Genomic DNA, 20,187 nt, shown 5'->3' on the forward strand with positions numbered 1-20,187 from the left:
GTGGTGCACAAAATCGCACACTGCACTGTGCGAGTGGAAATTGTTTTTAAAATATGCACACGCACATTTGTGGTGTTAAGAAAAAAAATGCACGCACTCAAATTTGTTGTGCGATTTCAAATTTCACATCGCACAAAGCAATGATTGTGCACACAGATTCGTCCACACACATTTGTGCTGTGCGACTGATTTACAAAAATGTGCACAATCAGATGTGCGAGAAAATTTTATGCTCGCACCGCACTGTGCGACAAAAAATTCTCTTTGCACACGAGTGTGCTGCTCATATTACGTTTGCACAAATGTGCACAAATGTGCGACTGCACAAACGTGCACAAATGTGCACAAATGTGCGGTTGCACAAACGTGCACAAATGTACGATTTTGCGCTTGCACCCAAGGGTGGAAAAAAATTACAGGAACTTCACAATTTTGTTTGAAATAGAAAATATTATATTGTTGCAAATTTTGAAGAAATTGATATTTGCGTTCTTTGGGACTGTAACTTATATTAAAAATTGCATAAATTAACAAATATTTAAAATAATTATTTTTGTTAAGTAATGTTAACTAAAAATTATAACTGTCTTAACCTTATTTGTATTTTAACTTAAAATATCAGTTTTTTGTATATTACTTTGTGCATTTTTAAATGCAAATATAGTAAGTGATCTTAAAGTATTTGTTTGGAAAGTTTTGCACCAGTTTAAAAGAAATAAAAACATATTTTAGGAAATTTTTTTTATGCCCAAAAAATATGTATTTACATAGGTAGAGTATCTAACTTTTATTAAAAAACACGAAAGATTAGGAAAATATTTTTTTTGAACAGGTAGCAGGTATTGGTATTGGTGTATTTGTTTAATAAAATTTGCAACAGTTTAAAAAAGATAATACAGGAGGGCCACAAATAGATATTTTTCTTCTCCAGAAATATGTATTCACTTAGGTAGAGTATCTAACATTCATTAAAAAACGCGAAAGATAAGGAAAATATTTTCTTGAACAGGTAGCAGGATTTTAGCGCCCTTTCTACTGTGCTAAGTAACCAAAGATATAATTTAAGTGAAAAAAATATTTCAGCAATGTTATTAATAAGATTAAATGAAAATTTACTTCAAAAAATATGTAATAAAAATTATATATTTTTTAATAAGAAATTAAGATATTAAATTATTGAATTATTTCAATAACTTCGTTAAATTTAAGCTGTAATTAAAGATAAAAAATTAAGTGAAATCTAATAACAAAATTAATTTATGTTGTTGTAAAAAATATTTAATTTGGTTTTTATAACCTTACTAACGAATCTTAGTGTACAACTTACTATTAAATAAAATTTTATGAAGTAGTCCAAAATTGATATATATAATTTTTTCAAAGTACGATCCGTAGAACCGATCCTCTTTACTTATAACATTTTGAAACAAATACTCTTTCTCTATTAAATTCATGTACCTATTTAATATAACAAAGTTTTCAAGTACATTGTGAAATTAACTTTATTCCCATGTTTTAAATTAGTAAACCTTAAAATAATAAGTAATATAAGCAATAAATGTAAATCTAATAATAAATTCAAAATTAAAATATAAATACAAAATCATTTCTTCAATAAAATATTTCGCATTAAGACCAAAATTAATACAAATCAGTTTTACGTACAATTTTGCTGCGATATTTGTCATAATATTGTGCGCTTTTAAATCATCATTTCACACAAATGTGCAGTAGACATTTCGTCTCCGCACATTTGGGTGCATTTTTATTTTCGAGTCTGCACACAAAATGTGCTCCTCGTATTCTTTTCTGCACACGTTGTGTGCGAGAGCAAGCTGGCTGCCGCACACACAATGTGCTGTGCGAAATAACTTCGGCACAAACACCGAATGCGTGTGCGAGTTTTATTTCACTCCACCACATTCGTGTGAAATGTGCGTTTTGTTTGTGCACACAAGATGTGGCACTTAAGATGTGCACAAAAATTTTCGCACACCACATTTGTGGTGTGAAATTTTATTTAGAATCGCACAACATTTGTGCGTGGTGTTTTGCATTTTTGTGCACAGCACAGTGTTTTTCTGAACCCTGTAAAATACTATTAAGTGATACTCTTAAATAAAAAACAAACAAACTAAGCTTCAATCGTAGTAATCATTTACACCTTAAAGGACAAAAGCAATACTCTATAGTGTTTATTTTAATTTTAAAGTGATGCTTAAATGATAAATAAAATTTTATGAAGTAGTCCAATATTGATATATTTAATATTTTCAAAGTAAAATCCGTAGAACCGATCCTCTTTATTTATAACATTTCGAAACAAATACTCTTTCTCTATTAAATTCATGTACCTATTTAACTCATATATCATAAACTATTTATATTTTATATTATAACAAAGTTTTCAAGTACAATGTGAAATTAACTTTATTCCCATGTCTTAAATAAATAAACCTTAAAATAATAAGTAATATAAGCAATAAATGTAAATCTAATAATAAATTCAAAATTAAAATAGAAAATCATTTTTTCAATAAAATATTTCGCCTTAAGACGAAAATTAATGCAAATCAGTCTTCCATACTATTTGGTTGCGTTATTCATCGTAATATTGTGCGCTTTTAAATCATCATTTCACACGAATGTGCAGACATTTCGTCTCCGCACATTTGGGTGCATTTTTATTTTCGAGTCTTCACACAAAATGTGCTCCTCGTATTCTGCGAAATAACTTCGGCACAAACACCGAATTGGTGTGCGAGTTTTATTTCATTTCACCACATTCGTGTGAAATGTGCGTTTTGTTTGTGCACACAAGATGTGCACTTAAGATGTGCACAAAAATTTTCGCACACCACATTTGTGGTGTGAAATTTTGTTTAGAATCGCTCAACATTTGTGCGTGGTGTTTTGCATTTTTGTGCACAGCACAATGTTTTTCTGAACTCTGCAAAAAACACGAAACTAATTGCACCATTCGCACACGATATACTCAACGCCGCATTGCTTCTCTTGTACTGTTCTCATTCGTTCTGTCTTTAGTTCGTTGTCATTTTCTGTCAGTGTTGCCCTTTGTTGTGTTTAAGTCAGTGTTGGCCTGACAAAGGGTTGTCTGTCATTAGTGTGTCTGGGCGCCATTCCTACATTTGGCCATCTTGATTAGCGGGAAGCCTCGAACGCTGAGTGCCATCGTTTCATAAATTCTGCGACAGTATTTGTTTGATTTGGCTCTTCGAAATTGCAAACTTACTCTACTGTATTCCTTCAATGACTGCAAACTTTGAATACCTTGTCAGGCCCTTAGAACTTGGGTTTCAGTTTAAGATTGGAACCATATTGTTTTATTTTGATCGCTACAATATCACCAATTGCATATACTTCTTCAAGTTTTCTTATCTTATCAAACCTTTTTTATTTTCCGTTTGTATACGTTCAATATTTTTCCGGATTCATTTCGTATATTTACTCGTTCATTCTCAAACAAAAAAATTTCTTCATTTACAATTAGTTCTTTTAAGTTAAAATCATGTTTTGGTTTCATATCTACACCTGTTAACAACTTGAAAGGTGTATTATTCATACTTCTAGACACTGTATTGTTTAAAGTCTGCATCACGTGATCAACATGTTTGTGTCATATTTTCGGGTTTTTAATGACATAATTATGTTAACATTGGAATTAGTGTTCGATGAATTCTTTCCACTTGGTCATTACTTCGTGGCACGCCAGTTGCGATGCAAGTGCTGTATGTTTTCTTCCTTCTAAAACTCTTTAAATGTTTAGCCATAAACGCCGTTCTTCTCTCAGAGATTATTCGTTCCAAATACTGCTGCTTGCTTGCGTAACTTATGAATAACCTCGTTTGCTTTTTGTGGAATGCAGCCAAACAAGCTTTGAGAAGGCGGTAACGATTACTAAAACATAGTTATACATCTTTTGCGTTGCCATTGGGTCTACATGATCAATGTGATATGTACTTAATGGTTTATCAGATCAATAATAGGGTTGAGAAAACCTTCTTGTTAGCCTTGTTTTGCTTCACTTACTATGCAATCGATACATCTGTGGACTACCATAACCACTTTCACTGCGAGATTTGGAAAAAAAAATATTTTCCCAGTATATTTTGCGTTTTTTGACTGCAAAATGTCCTTGACAATGTTCCTTCAATATAATTTTATTTTCCATACATGCTGATATCACAATTAATTCTTTTAAGTGATCTTTAAGTAAAATATCATGTTTCATATAATAATCTTCATAAATTGTCATTGTAAGAACTTTCATAATTGCTCTTAAATTTTCATCTTCTATCTGCGCTCTTTTAATTCGATATTTTAAAGCGTCTTTCATCATCATGCATGCTGCTCTGCTGAGAGCATCTACATGTCTCATTTCAGTTTCGGATCTGTGCTCTAATTCATATTCAAATTCCTAAAGAAACATAGCCCATCTCGATACTCGTAGTGGCACGTCGTGCTTCTTCATCGTCTTAGTAAATGCGTTGCAATCGGTCACAATTTTAAATTTTGTGCATAAAACCAAGGTTCTCCACTTCTTGAGTACTTCTGTAACGGCTAGAACTTCTAGTTTATACAAATGGTATTTTTGTTGATAAGACTGCATTTTGCGACTTCTTTGTTTTTGTGGGCCTTTTCAATTCTGCAGGTTAGGTTATGTAAACCCAATTTGGTAGATTTCCCTTTAGAGTAAGCGAATTGAGTTTTGTAAAGCAGTTGACTTTTAAACAATTCTGTACGAATTAAAGATATCTATTTCCATGAATTTCAGGAGGAAGGATGGGAGAAGGAATCGGTCTATAAGTACCACATTAACTTCTCTCCAAAATTTAGGTATGTATTTTCAACCTCGGTTTGCCCTAAGAAGTACCTTTATTGGGTTTATAAGAACGTCTATATCATTTCGAATAAGTATCGGGAAAATGCCATTATTTCCTAGGTACTTGAAGGAACTGAAAGAATTTACTGCCCACCTTATTTTATCAGTGCTGAATATGATACCAGATAAGGACCTTAATCGACTGTCTGGTTGTTCTTTCCATGGATGCATCACATAAGATCGAACCAGGAAAGTGCACAAGTAGGAAATGTTGCAAATTTACCTCGTCATTCGCTGTGAAGAGACCATCACTATTTTTCAAGAGAATAAAATCATTTGAAAGAGACTTTCTCAACACCTTATGAAGGCAGCCCATTTGCGCAGTGTTTTCAATACTGTCACAGAAAGTTTTCCATGATTTCCGTTCAGATTTTCTAATCTCATTGTTGTACGCAGTCAAGCACATTTTGTGTTCTACCCACACCCCTGATCGCTTAGCAAAATAAAAAGCATTCTATCCTCTCTGCGTATTACTTCAAGCCTGTTGTTCCATCATGGCACATCCCGTCTGGATGTACGAAGTTCGACCTTACATGTATCTTCATGATCTTGATAGATAACAGAGTTTATTTGGTCTGCTCATAGTTCCAGTTCATCAATGTAACTAATTGAGTTCAGCAATTGGTCCTTCTTATTAGCTAAGGATAATCTGAAGACTTCCCAGCTGATATGCTGACACGTGAATACGTGAAGTTGTTGAATTATTAAGTATAATCCAACTCGCCAATTCAAAAAGAATGTGTTGATGGTCAGATAAAGAAACCTTTGCGGCCCTCCAATTACCAACATAATTGGAGATAAATTGAATAGAAAGAGTAAGATCAAGAACTTCTCTTCTAATGGGATTAATAATGGTAAGTTCAAAACCATTGTTCAATATGCCGATGTGATTACTGCTCAAGTATTCTAAAAGCTTTTGCCATCTTTTATTAATATCAGTACTTCCCCATAAGGTGTGGTGCGCATTGCCATCACTCCCAATAAATAAATTATATTAGATTTATAGTGACTTAAAGTAGGCTGATCTCTCGTGTTACACACTCTGTCGGAACCTCAAAAATGACCGACACCAAGTCCCTCTGGATGAAATCTGGAATTAAGATACAGTTAGCATTTTTGCTTACTAGTATAGCAGCTCTAGATGACTGAATGTCACGTTTATATATCAACTTACTTGATTGATGTTGACGGCCTTTAATATGCAAAGTAGCCAATGCTTTTTACGCATAGTACTGGTTTCATGTAGCACCCCTATGGTGCACATTTTAGTTGGGTTTTTTTATATGAGTTTTCGACTTCCTTCTGAACCCGAGCTCTTCGTGGCCCTCTTTGTATACTGCGCTCTCTTGGAGTTGATTTTGCGTCCACCCACAGATGGCTGCTTCGAAAGCCTCTGCTGGATGGCGGTTTTACTGGTTGTTGAGGTCTCACTTAAAATCACATTAGACGTTGATACTGAATGTAGGAACATCTAACTATCTATCTTTGTACTCGGGGGTTTATTTGGAACCCTTTGTTCCGTAGGTCGTTGTTCTAGCTGCCCCTCCTTTATTGTATTATTTGTTTTTAAAAGCAGCTTAGTATGACTGAAGCGCTACGCCATTCTGCCTCCATTCTAGACCAGTGTATTCCAGGAAGCATCGTTAACAGCTAAAACGATGTGGAGTACAGAACCTTCTGCAGCCCGTTGTAGCACTTTCCAAGTGCTTGCCTTTAGCCTATTCTGGGCCTCAACTGTGGCAAGGACATTGGTGTTTTCAAAGTCACAGCTATGCGGACAATATTCCCGCACCAGGTGTGTCTTTGGGAACTCTGACTCCTCAGCCACTTTAACACTCAGTTTTGCCTTAGTTGCAATTGCTGCCGCATTTTTATGAACCCATTTAGCTGCTTGGTCATTAGAGCATACCACCATGAGCCATCCCGTGCAAGGAAAACAACCTTCGAATTCCGGTTCAACTTCGTCCGAGGCTAACTCAATGGCAGTCTCAATGATGGCCTCCTGTAACTATGCGATTTGTTCCCTAATTTGATTCCCTTGGCTTGACTTGCTACTTGACAAAAGTAGATCTGCTCGAACCCTAAATCAAGGTGCATTGTTTGGGTTTCTTACCAGCTGGCGTGACCATGTCGTCAGATAAAGTACTTTTAGCTGGTGCTCGTAGTGGGAGTTTACACACCATATCTGGGGCCACATTCTTAGAGTTTTTTTCTTTTTTGAATAAATCTATATTATTTATTGAATCTCTTTTATAAGAAGATTTACGATAAGTATTCAAATCTTAAAAAACTAAAGCAAACAAATTAACTGACAATTATAATTGAAGTTAATTGATAATAATTAAATTTCAAGTTATTTCATGAAAAGAAAAGGATAAAAAAAAATAAAAAATAAAAAAATTAAATTAAAGTAAATTAAAGTTTAAATAAGGTTGATAATAAATATATAAAAGAAAGAAAAAGGAAATCAGTGCGTTGGTACATCTTTTCTACGTAATCTTGAAGAAGGCCGCGTTAGCAGTAGAAGCCTTGCAAAGTGGTTCGGATGAATTTCAAGTTTTTGTTTGTATTTACATTTGATTTTAGTGAGTTCATTTTTGATTAGTGGTATTTTCAGATCTTCATGAATCTTATCACTTTTTATATACCACGGAACCCCGGTAATTAAACGAAGGATTTTGGATTGAGTACGCTGAATTAACTTAATGTTGGAGAAACATGCATTACCCCATAGTTCAGCGCCATACTTCCAAATTGGCTTAAGTAAACTATTATAGAGCAACACTTTGTGATTTAGCTGTAACTTGGAATTTTTGTTCAATAACCAGTGAAATTTTTGGCCTTTAGTTTTATTTGCGTTCACTTAGTCTCAAGATGTTTGCGCCAAGTTAGTCTTCTATCCAAATGAACACCCAGATACGAAACGGTGTTTGATTGTGGAATGGTGATGCCGTTAAAGGTTACTGGGGAACATGTGTCCTTACATAGGGTAAATGTTACATGTGTGCTTTTGCTTTCATTTACGAGAATGCGCCAGTTGTTTAACCATGTTTTAATGAGTTCGAGGTGTTCAATTAAGTCCCTAGATGCTATGAATCTATTTTAATGAGAACTAAGGATAGCAGTGTCATCAGCAAAAGCAGAAGTCACAAGACGAGAGTTGTTTGGTATATTCGAAGTAAACAGAATATATAGTATAGGACCTAGAACACTGCCTTGAGGAACTCCAGCCTTTATGTCGAGATTAGCTGTTGTATGGCATCCAACTTTTATATGAAATTTCCTGTCCTGAAGATATGACTCTAGTATTTTGTAAATGTAGTCAGGAGTGTGTTTCTTGATTTTATAAATAAGTTCAGCGTGCCAAACCTTGTGAAAAGCTTGGGCTATATCGAGAAATATAGCAGAGCAGAATTTTTTATCTTCAAATGCTTTCTTAATCTCATTTGGTGCCATGTTTGGCATGAAATCCAAATTATTGGTGAGATATTATGTTGTTTTGCTGTAGATATGTTGTTATCTTCTCGAGAAGCATTCGATCAAAAAGTTTCGATATCATTAGTAAAAGACTTATGGGTCTATATGAAGACGGTAATTTTAAGTTTTTTCCTGGTTTAGGAATCATTATGATTTGTGAAATTTTCCAACGTAGAGGAAAGTACCCAAGTCGAAGTATTGCGATAAATATTTTTGTCATTATTTTGAAAGCTATTTGAGGTAATTCTATTAGCATTTTTGCTGAAATGTGGTTACATCCCGGGGACTTGTTGACACATAATTGGGTTTTTGCAACATGCTGGATCTGTTTGGTTTTAAGTTTGAAACGCCCCTATCTGACTAGAGGAGATTAAATCGCTAGGGAAGAGTTATTAGTCGGATTTGGTTGAAATACCTGGCTTAAGTGGTCTGCGAACACATTTGCTTTATCTACTTCATCCCTTGCCCATTTGCCGTCGGCTTGCCTGAGCAGTGATACACTCTTCTTAGGTGTTTTTAATTTTCTTACCGAACGCCATAGGGAATAGTTCGTACTTTCTGTAGGTGTTAACTTTCGTACGTAAGTGTTCAAACTATTATCCATCTGTATGAGCAATGCTTTTTTCAGGCGTTGTTTAGCTGCCAAAAACTTGAATTTACTTTGACGTCAGTTTTGATGCACTTTGGTTATTTTTAGGTGTTTTGAATAAGTTTATAATAACTGGAGAGTGATCGGATGATAGTTCGAAGCTAGAGTGCGCAGTTATTAGTTCACGGTCAATGTTTTTCACTATATGGTACAAAACTCGATTAGATCTGGAATTTTTTGGAGTCAGGTGGCCAGTAAGTGGGTTGACCTGATGATATGAAATCTAAATTGTTGCAGCGATTTGTAAGTGTAGAGTAGAGTTGCTTTCCTTTTGGGTTTATTAGACGAGAACCCCTATATGTATGTTTGGCGTTAATGTCTCCCGCTGCTATAAATTTTTTACCGAGATTATGGAAGAAATCCACGAATTGAGCTTCGGTTACAGGAAATCTAGGAGGACAGTAGACAGCACGACTTCATTTTCAATGAAATTTAAACATATTGACGTAGCTTGAATGTGGGCTGTAGAGTGCTGTTCTAGGACATAGTGATTAATTCTTAAATTAATTAGAATTCCTGTTCCCCCGTGAGGCTTATCTTCAGGATGGTTTGTGAAGTTGAAATTGAATCCAGGTACAGAGAAATTGTGTTGGCTACATAGATGTGATTCAGATATTAGAAGAACATCAATATTGTGGGACAATAGAAAGTTTATGACTTCAAGTGTGTGCCAGTGACACATTGTAAGACAGTTCATTATTAGCTGAAAGAAACTGCATCATTTGATATTAAGTTTTTACTATATCTTGCAATAATTTTTGAGGCCATAAAGTTCATCATTAGTTGAGCAAGAGTTATTAGCATTGATTCTAAGTTTTGATTGGAGGTTATTGAATTTTCAAGAATTTGTTTAACTAAACGATTTTTTAAGACGGCTGAGTATGAATTAGCTGTATCAATTTTTTTTGTGATTGTTTGGTTGATATTGACTGGATTTTGTTGGATTATGAATGAAGCGTTTGGCACCTTTTTACAGCGTTGGGTAGCTTTATTCTTAACTTCGATATAAATTGGACAGCCACGGTAGTTTGCAGTATGATTACCACCACCGTTATTACATTTTCTGAAATGTATGTTATTTTTATCTGTACTCTATTGAGTTGAGTGGTGAGCACCACCTCAGGCCACACAAAGCTTACGCAGAGTACAATAACTTTTAGTATGCCCAAATTCCTGACAGTTTAGAACTGGAGTTTTGCGTTTATGAGGCTCCTCAACTGTTATCTTACGATTTATTAAAAAACGCAAGTGGTAAATTGGATGAAAATCGTTATTTTTTAATTTTTTAGTATTTGGTTCTAATTCGATTTTATATAAAGATTAAGGAAATTTATCTTTGTTTTTTATGTTAAAAACCGATTTTACCTCAAAGCCAGCATTTTCAATACCTATTTTTATTTCTTAGTGTCGGCATTCGGTTCAATACCTTTAACAACTACTGCTATTACCTTGCTAGTTTTGAACTAGTAAGTATAAAAATTTTTGGATTTTTCCTTTAGATAAGCGTTAATCTTACGGAACTGGTTTTCGGTTTCAGTTTGTATCTTCGTTTTATCAATTGCACCTTTTTTAAGAGGAGTAACATAAAAAAAACTTGGAGTCAATTAATTTAAAAAGATTGTTCACAAGAATATTTGATCACTTTTCATGAAAGTAAATTGGTGAGGGACGGAAAGTTTTTATTTCTGATGTATAGCCTTTGTCATAATTTTCAAAGCCAGCGCGGCTTTTCATTTTTTGTGAGTTCAATTTTCTTTTAATATTAATGTAGCGATCCAAACCAGTCTGTGTGATCGCACTTATTTGGTTGTTTGTATTCGCTTTAACTTCGTTCCATTCTTCTTTTCTGTACGATTTAATATCATAAGGTGGAATATCGATTTTAGCGTTATGGATTCCGCTCATAGATCCTGATCGTTCTCGTTGAGAAACCTTCAGTAAATTCGAAATGTCTTTATTTTGTTTATTCATTTTTTCTGCTAAACTATGTTCTTGTTTAGTTCCAACATCTGCTGGCGAATTATCACTTTTTAGTTGGTGTGTACCGCCTTCTTTTACCGGAGGCGGTGTTCTATTTATAGGCATGAATTATTATTATTAAATTTTATTTGTTCAGTCGCTTTATATAAAAATACAAAATAAAAAAAAAAAAATTAAACAGAAAAAATTTTATTAATAAATTACACAATAAGCGATTTGTAATTGGTATAATTTCTGAATCAATTTACAACACGTCTTCTTTTTATTTATGTGAAGCTTTTAAGCTCTATACTCGAATGCTGTCTCTACCAGCTGTTTAAGATGTGTGTGGAAAAATATTAATATAGAAATTCAAAACAAATTAATTTTGCAAAGTTGACCTTTTTTTTTTTGATAAAAAACAATTGTTTTAATTATACAAAAGGTTCACTTATCTTTTAAAATCGGGCACAATTTTATTCGATTTTTATTTAGAGTCACTGTCTCAATTGACTTAATTAAATTTATGATCACTGTATTCCATTGGGTAATAAAAAAACATTAAAAGCTGCGGAGTGATTTATTTTGTGCGCACTTTTCAGATGTCAAAAATAAAATATTAGAAATAAAATTTCTAGTGTCCTTGGCTCATATAAGCGTGAAATCTCTTAACTGCATTGAGTTCATTTTACAAAACCCTTATGGTCATGTAAACTGATCTCATTTATGCAGTCATTGATAATGATAGCCCCTGACTGTTCATAATAGAGACCAACTCCATCAATGTCAATAGAAGCAGCTTCTGTGCTGCTAGCATTACATACTACTAAGACCTTACATACTTCAAATTGCAATCATGTTTAAAGAGCATTGAATATTATCAAAATCAAGATTTGTCCATCATAAGTGGTCTGTAAAAATAACTTTTATTAGTTCATTATTTGAAACTTGCGAAATAATGAAATAATCGTATTGAACTCTATAGCATAAAATGCAAAATGACTTCAATCGAGATCAGTAAGTTGGGAATGAATATAATCACAAAGACATTAGGCGTGAAAGTAGAATCTATTACTTGGAATAGGGAAAAATGAACGAAATTATAAATACACAATTTTTTTTTCAAACTACAATGTTAGAAGTGTTAAAAACGCCGCACAAGTTCACTCAGATGACATCGAAATTTTCATGGAGGAAGAACTTAGAGTTGAAGCCAAAAAACATCGAAACACCGTACTATTTGGGATCCCAGCTGAAGTTCTAAAAAAGGTAGTTGCAAATAAACCTCAGTATTTGCTGACAATGTGCAACGTTAATATTCTCTGGAAATTGTTCTTGATGTGTCACATAAGTACTGCTAATTTTTGCAAAGTGCAAAGCATAGTTCAATCAGAGCAACACACTTATCAAGATTGAACGTGCGTGATTTTTCGTACAAATCAGATTACAAGTTTATTAAACTAGAACTTCAGTAAAGTCTTAACTTTATTCGTATGGGCAGCTGTGTGATTAGATGTGAAATGTAAAGAAATTAATAACCCACTCTATTGTAGAGAGTCTATAACACTCTATCTATTGTTGATTGGGTAGGGTATGGATGAATCTCGAAGTGCAAGCATATACTCGTGGTGGGATCTGAGTCGTTTTGTATTCAAAAAGTGAGTGAAATGTGCATAAATGAAGTTAGGGAAACCAGACAATTTCGAATATATTCAGTATATGTAAGATTGGTATATATCATAATATGACTGACGTTTTATGGTATTTACATTTCTGATAGTTCAAACAATATACTACGGTAATATATCATTGTTTTGGTTAAAAAAAACTTTTTTTCGAACCACCCTACTGTATATATTACATACAAACTGTTATGATTATCAATGCACTGAAGACGTAACATAAGTGACAATTAAAAAAGTGTATGTATATAAGATTTTATAATTACAATTTCTGACAACATACTTAATTCTTCTAATGGTTTTTATAAAAGAAGCAGTTATTTAACACTCGATAAATTTGTTTGATGTAGTGAAATTTAATAAAGGACAGTGACTGTTTTTTTATTTGTAATAATTATTCAATGACCTTTCATGATGCAATAGACTATCATATTTTCTACAATATTTTATGTTACTATAATTAGAAATTTATTATTATGCTATTCATTTAAGGTGTCACTCAAGCTGATGTTGGAAAGGCTTTAGCAAATCTAAAGTTACCTGGAGTTGGAGCACTTTCTCAGAGTACAATATGTCGTTTCGAAAGCCTAACGCTATCGCATAATAATATGATTGCTCTTAAGCCAATTTTACAGGCATGGCTGGAGGAAGCGGAAGCACAAGCTAAAAACAAAAGAAGAGATCCGGATGCTCCTAGTGTTCTTCCAACAGGTGAAAAGAAAAGGTACACAAAGTTTTATTTATTGGCAATATTCATTACTGTTTGCAAAAAAACATATTTTTCAATCTCTTTAATTTAACCATATGTCATTGAAATAATAATTAAGAGCCATGTCTTCATATAAAATGTAATAAAAACATTGTTATACATCTACACGTACAAAATCCACAAACACCTGAAGAAAAACTTATTTCCTGAAATAAGATTTTCATCCTATATTGTATCAAAAGGGTTTTCAATATTTTTGTAAAACATTATAAGGCATAAATAGGAGTAAGTACTCTAAATCAAGCGAAGACTAAATCTGGTCATCGTCTATTTATGGATATATTAGAATGCTTGCTTATCGATCTGTCCGTTCTTTATTATACTAATTCACAGTTCAGTTTCACTTTTTGCTCAAAGTTATGAACACACGTTTTATGAATGAGCTCAACGATATAAAATTATTCGTTCCTATATTAATTTTTGTAGTTAATTTAAATCAATAAACAGAATCAATACAAAATAACAATACAATACCAAATATATACATTCATATATATCTGACCAATTATATTGAATTCATACGAGAATTTCGATTGTAATTTTAGCTGTTATTTCAAATTATTCGTGATTTCGGTAGCGAAACAAATTTAATTAAGAATGGAAATCTTGACAGTTAAATATAGAAATGAATCGTAATTTCTACAAAATCAAGTTTATTTTAACTGGAACAGTTCCCCGTAGTACAGAATTGTGCAGTACAAACTTGTGCTGTTGTGAACAGTTTTGAAGAGTGAATAAAATTTTCATTCAAAATGAAGCAAATATGTTAATTAACACATGTATATATCATATGTGCGTAGTAAATATTTTATGAAAATGGGTACAAAGTGTGAATATATAATAAATCTGACAATAAAATTACAATGATACGTCGTCTGAATCAATATTTTTACTTTTTGATTTCAAAAGTCATTTTAAAATTTTTGACAGATAAAATTAAAATCTAATCTCTCGTGTGAATCCAGCATTAGATAAATTTTCTTACACTGTGTGTTATTGGTTAATAGTGAACCGCAAAACATATTTGTATTCATTCATGAAATCAGTATGCCTCTAACAGGACATTGACTGAATTTTATTTCATCTATTAAAGTTTGTGGAGTTATTTTAAATTATGATACAACCGCAAATATGATTTGAAACAGTTTTTATAATCTTTTGTAAAGCTTGTATATATAAAGTAGTTAACTTAGTATGTGTATGTGAGCTGTTCTTGTTTTGCGAAAATTGGAGTTCCACTAATTTTTCCTACATTTCAGAAAATAAAAAAAGCCAAAAAATTATAAAAAACAGAAAAATAAAGCAAATATGTTATAACTTCAAGTTTGAAGTGGTGAAGGTAGCTAGAGGCCGAAATTACTTAGTAAGTAATTTATTATTCGTTTTAATTTATGTATGCGACATTTTAGTAGATAGAATATCTATCGGTGCTTCCAATTTTCACGAAATGAAACAGGTCTATTTTTCGCAGATCCACATTTTACTACAACGGTTCACACTATAAGTGAAAAAACTTAAGACATTTACATACACTCCAAAAGAATCTATAACATATTCAGTTCCTACTTTTGTAACTTTTTCCGAAATTTTTACATATTCAGGTTTTTAAGCATTATATACCAGAAGTCAAGTTCAAAAATGAATATATACATATGTAAAGTAATCTATATCGAGCCTTTTTTCAAGAAAAAGGACTTCCATTGCGGCTCCTGAAAAACGATCACTGGAAGCTTACTTTGCTGTACAACCGAGGCCTTCTGGAGAAAAAATTGCTGCTATTGCTGAGAAGTTGGACTTAAAGAAAAACGTAGTGCGTGTATGGTTCTGCAATCAAAGGCAAAAACAAAAACGTATGAAATTTGCTGCACAACACTGACAATCAAATAATGCAACAACACAATTAGGTATAGTTAGTAGTGTCACACCATCAATGACTGGTCATGGTTCGACAGGGTTTGGATACTGATAGTCACTTTTTTCTGGAAACTTCAATAGATGAAGCATTTCTAAGTTGCTGAATTAAATAACAAAATTTACTTAAAGGAATGCCAGGCAAACAATGGACCAACCAAAAACACAATTCTGATAAGAATGGTATGTTCATTAATCTTAAGAATCATACATATATATTGATATACCCTTCATAAATAATGTGATAAGTACATATAAAAAAGTCGATTTTGATTTCAGACTAAGTTAATTAAATGGCTCAAATTGGAGATAAAATACTTAATATTGTCAAAAATTGTTTATTGTTTATTCCAGCACAACCAACAGTACCTGTTAATATTAATAATTAAAAAAATATATAGCGTTAATCGATCTTAAGTTTAGTTTATATATATTCAACTAGAGAATTTTACATTGAGTTGTTGTTACCGGCTTCAGTTTGTGCATGTTACTCTTCAGTACTAGTGTATTCACCAGTTTGTCGCTGGGGAATATAATTGTGAATTGTTATTGCTGGTGTAACTTGAATTTATTCACTAGATTGCTTGAGCCTTTGTTCACTCTATAACCCTAACAAATATGTATTGTATACAACTAATAATTTTTACAATAAATGAAATTATTCCTATTTGCAACACTAATAGCATTGACAGACGAGCGCAATAAATTATCATTAAGTAGCCTTAAATGATCATTTTAAAAATACCCTGACAGACGGTATAAATTATCATTAAGAAGTTGCTGTATCATATGTTTTTTGTTATTGAAAAAGCAAAAGAAAGAATTTTAAATTCAAAATGGATAAGCAAGAAAAATTAAAGAAACTTGCTTTAATTAAATATAAAATATATAAAAAAAATATAAAATATGTAAAAATATAACAAGTACTTACATTTACCAATGTTTCCAAATATGTTTTGTATACATTTTGACAATCAAATAGCTTGAAGTTTGTTCCATTTTTTATTTCGTTTCACTTGCATATGCAGCATTACCATTTCTAAAAACCTAAGTGACGAATAAATTGGGTTAAATTCGGCCATTTAAAGACCACAAATGATCATTTAAAACTGCTAAATGAATAAATAAATTATAATTTAACCCCTTAATGATAATTTAGCTCCCGTCTGTCAATGCTTAAGAATGTTTACTAATTAACTAGTAAATATTGTACATAAACTAATATTTCTTTAAAATAAATACTTTAACGTAAATGTAATTAAATATTTAGTTTATTATTATTATATAAGTTATAGGAATATAATGTTATGAATAAATCCTCGTGAACATATATTATTTTTTTTTTCATTTAAATCACCACATCGTAAAAATAAATAATAAGTAGGATATACACTTTTTAGTAGATATATTTAGTTTATTTTCTTGGAACAAAAGTTAAAAGTGAATATGTCGAAACGCAAGCTTGACAGTCAATCTAAACCTGACAGTAAATCTAAATTGTTATATATTTTGTTTTAATGCGGTCAACAATATAAGGCAAAAAAACAATAAGTTGCCGGTCTTTACTGACCAAAATGTACGTACAGCAACAACACAGTCAGGAACAAGCTGAATGGGAGAGTTGTTAAGCCTGAGCCTAGTGTTAGTGCTAAACCCTCTGGCGTTATTACTCTACTGGCCGAGAAAGGCAATAGCAGATATCTTGGAGAGGTTGAGTTTAATCTTTCACTTGGTATAATATTCGAAGAGGGACCGCATGGAGACAAGGCAGTCACCGACGAAGCAGATTTGCTTAACAGGGGCCCGCGGGAGAGGGATGTCTGCTATAAATACGTTTAAAAGAAGGGGTCCAAGAACAGAGCCCTTGGGAACACTGGCGTCGATGGGGTAATCACAGGACAGAGAGCAACCGACTCGAACCTGAAAGGTGGACAAAAATTTGTGGGCCATACTGCAGAGCGTAGGGGAGAAGTCGAACTGGTAACTGTCTCGATTGCATTCTTGCTTCGTCTTTTGTAGTCGAAAAGTGTTACGTGGACTATCGTTTTGTTCTTGTGGCTTCAACAGAATTTTGTTCACAAAATTAGCCTATGCAATTTTTTTATTGTTTGTTTTATTATAAGCTTTTTAGTGGTGGATTGTATTAATTGTCTTAAAACTTTTATTATTTTTGTGTTGTTTTTTTATTGATGCTTTGTGTTGTATTATGTTGTGTTTGTGTTGTGTTACAGAACAAACTATAATTAATTATTAAACAATGTAGTGTTAGTTTTTATACTTCATATTATCATTGCTACTATAGGGCATATTACTGTCTTTACTATTGAACATATTAATGGCATTTAAACTAACAACAACTATGGTTGCGCAACTGACTGTGCTAACTTACCCTACATTAGGCAAACTTCATACTTTTGTACAAAGACAGTAAAAAATTTCATCAAAAATCAAATTTAAAATAAATTAGAAGAACGAGTCATAATTTCAACACACAGAGCATAATCGTAAAAAACCAAATATAAATCCAGGGTGCGCAGCAGGATCAGAAAGCATATTGTACCCTTGAGGTGTTTTAAATGCCTTCAATTTGGGCATGCTGCTAGACACAGCAAAAGCGATAATAATAGATAAAGCACATGTATGAGATGTGGAGAAGATGGTGATAGGGCAAAAACGTGCTACAAGGGTGGTAATCAACACTATTCAAGAAGTTTCAAATGTGAATCCTTCACGAAAGTTATGCAGGAGCTTAAGTCCAAAAAATGATTAAATATCTGCAATTGAACTTAAATCGATGTGAGGAATTAAAATCGGATGTACTCATATTTAGTGAATTTTACAAATCAAAAGAAACCTCCAAATGGGTACAAGATACTTCTGTAAAGGCAGCCATTTGGCTAAGACAGGAGATAATGTTTAAACCAAGCGTACTGGTACAAAAGGAAGGTCTAGTACTTGATAGAATCCGAGGTATCTACGTGTGCAGCTGCTACATATTCCCAAATATCTCCTAAGAGAGATTTGAAGACTTTCTTGATAGGCTATCAGCAACAGTCAGAAATAAAACTCCCATCATTGTTGCAGTGGATTTCAGTGCTGGCGTAGTCGAATGGGGCAGTACTATTACTACGCGCCGAGGTGGAGCCCTATTAGAGACGTTCACCTCACTAAACCTAACACAACTGAACAATGGGCATAGCCCAACGTTCAATATTGGTAGAGGCGTATCCTATATAAATCTCACCTTTGCCAGCCAGTCATCAATGTTCGCAATGGAAAGTAATAAACCACTACATCCACAGCGAACACAATGCCATTTGCTTTTCTATATCGTTGAGAGAGAAGTTTGTTTTAAAAAATCGCAGAGAAAAGCACAACAAATAGGTTAGAAAACTAAATATCTCGACAATGCATTGATGGAATTCATGACCGAAACATGAGTTTCGGAGTCGGGGATGCTTTTGAAAAATCAAGTTACCTTACGAAGAAACTATGCAACATCTGCGATGCATCAATGTCAAGAAAAGGCAGAAGTAATGGGCGCGCACCTAACTATTGGTGGACGGAAGAAATTTCTTTACTAAGATTTCAATGCCTTGCCTCCTTGAGGCAGTTTCAACGCCACAGATCTGGAGTAGATACAGGAAGGCTTCTACAAAAATACCTAGAGAGCAGATTTGAACTTAAAAAGGCAATTAATAGGAGTGTCACCCTTAACACAAACTATTTTCGAACATATTCGTGAATTGACGTTTATGTTTTTCCAAACACTTTTATGTGTAATCATGTCAGTATGAATCGCACCTTAGTGTAGTGTGCTCGCGAGACAGAGTTTTTTTTTTTAAGAAAGAAAAGCAACGTGTGTTTTTCCTTAAAATAGAAATGTAATTTTTTTCTTTTTACGAAAATAAAAGCCGTCTTTGACAATTTCAGAAGTGGGATTAACCTTACAAAACGATAACGATGAATTTGCGCAGTCTAACAATAAACGACTTACGGGAAAAATGTGAAAACGCAGAATTGCCAACCAGCGGCAATAAAAAAGATTTAATTCGCCAGTTAGAGAAAAATCATGGTGAAGAAGCATACGTAACTGCTCAAAATGATACAGCCGCGTTAAAGGAAAGAGTTAATTTCTTGAAAAAAAGTTATGTGAACTGCAAACGAATCAGCAGAATTTTCAGCCACAAAGTATGTCTTTTCCAGTATGTAAGAATGAAAATAAATCTAAGGCAGAGTTGAATGTAAGCAAGGTCACGACAATGGGAGTGCCGATACCTAATGTAAATATGCAGGCCAATAATGTCAACGTCTGTAAATAATTTTATGCTAATATCGTCGGGAATGAATACATTTCCGGTTAATGCGCATAATATAAACCATAATTGTGCATTACATAAGAACTACATGCCGATTCAATCATTCAATTCATTCAACGATTCAATTAAATCATTTCACAACGTCTGTGCCAGTTTATAAGCCGTACATACTATCAAGGCCGAACCCACAGTATGCAGCATTGGGGTGCATGCCAGTTGGTAGTGTGCCAAGCACGAGTTATATAGGTAATATGCGGCATGAACATATGAACGGGAGTCGTATTGCATATTACCCACCACACGCGCAAAATCCTTATGGAAACGTTAGAAAGATTGTAACTCTTTTGCCCGAGTTCAATCCGTCAAGCGACAAATCTCTTATGCTAAATCAGTTCATAAAATGCATCCATATGTTACGAACTACATATCGTTGGGACGATCAAACAATAGTATTTGCAGTGCAACAAAAGTTGCAAGAATACGCAAAATATTGGGTTGATTCGCAAGAAGTGTTTCTT

At 33.2% G+C, this 20,187-nt stretch overlaps 1 protein-coding gene across 1 annotated transcript in view; it reads left to right on the forward strand.

Moving 5' to 3' along the window:
* The first annotated feature begins 11,986 nt into the window (after window positions 1-11,986).
* LOC119665125 (inhibitory POU protein) overlaps window positions 11,987-20,187 on the forward strand; it is a 68,737-nt gene continuing 60,536 nt past the window's right edge. The window contains exons 1-4 of the mRNA XM_038074435.1: window positions 11,987-12,005; window positions 13,163-13,394; window positions 15,126-15,289; window positions 15,344-15,533. Of these exons, the coding sequence (XP_037930363.1) occupies window positions 11,987-12,005; window positions 13,163-13,394; window positions 15,126-15,289; window positions 15,344-15,405 (477 nt within the window). The 3' untranslated portion in view covers window positions 15,406-15,533. The remainder of the gene's footprint in view (window positions 12,006-13,162; window positions 13,395-15,125; window positions 15,290-15,343; window positions 15,534-20,187) is intronic.

This window comes from Teleopsis dalmanni, chromosome 1 (genome assembly GCF_002237135.1).
Source record: "Teleopsis dalmanni isolate 2A chromosome 1, ASM223713v2, whole genome shotgun sequence".
Taxonomy (NCBI): Eukaryota; Metazoa; Arthropoda; class Insecta; order Diptera; family Diopsidae; genus Teleopsis; species Teleopsis dalmanni.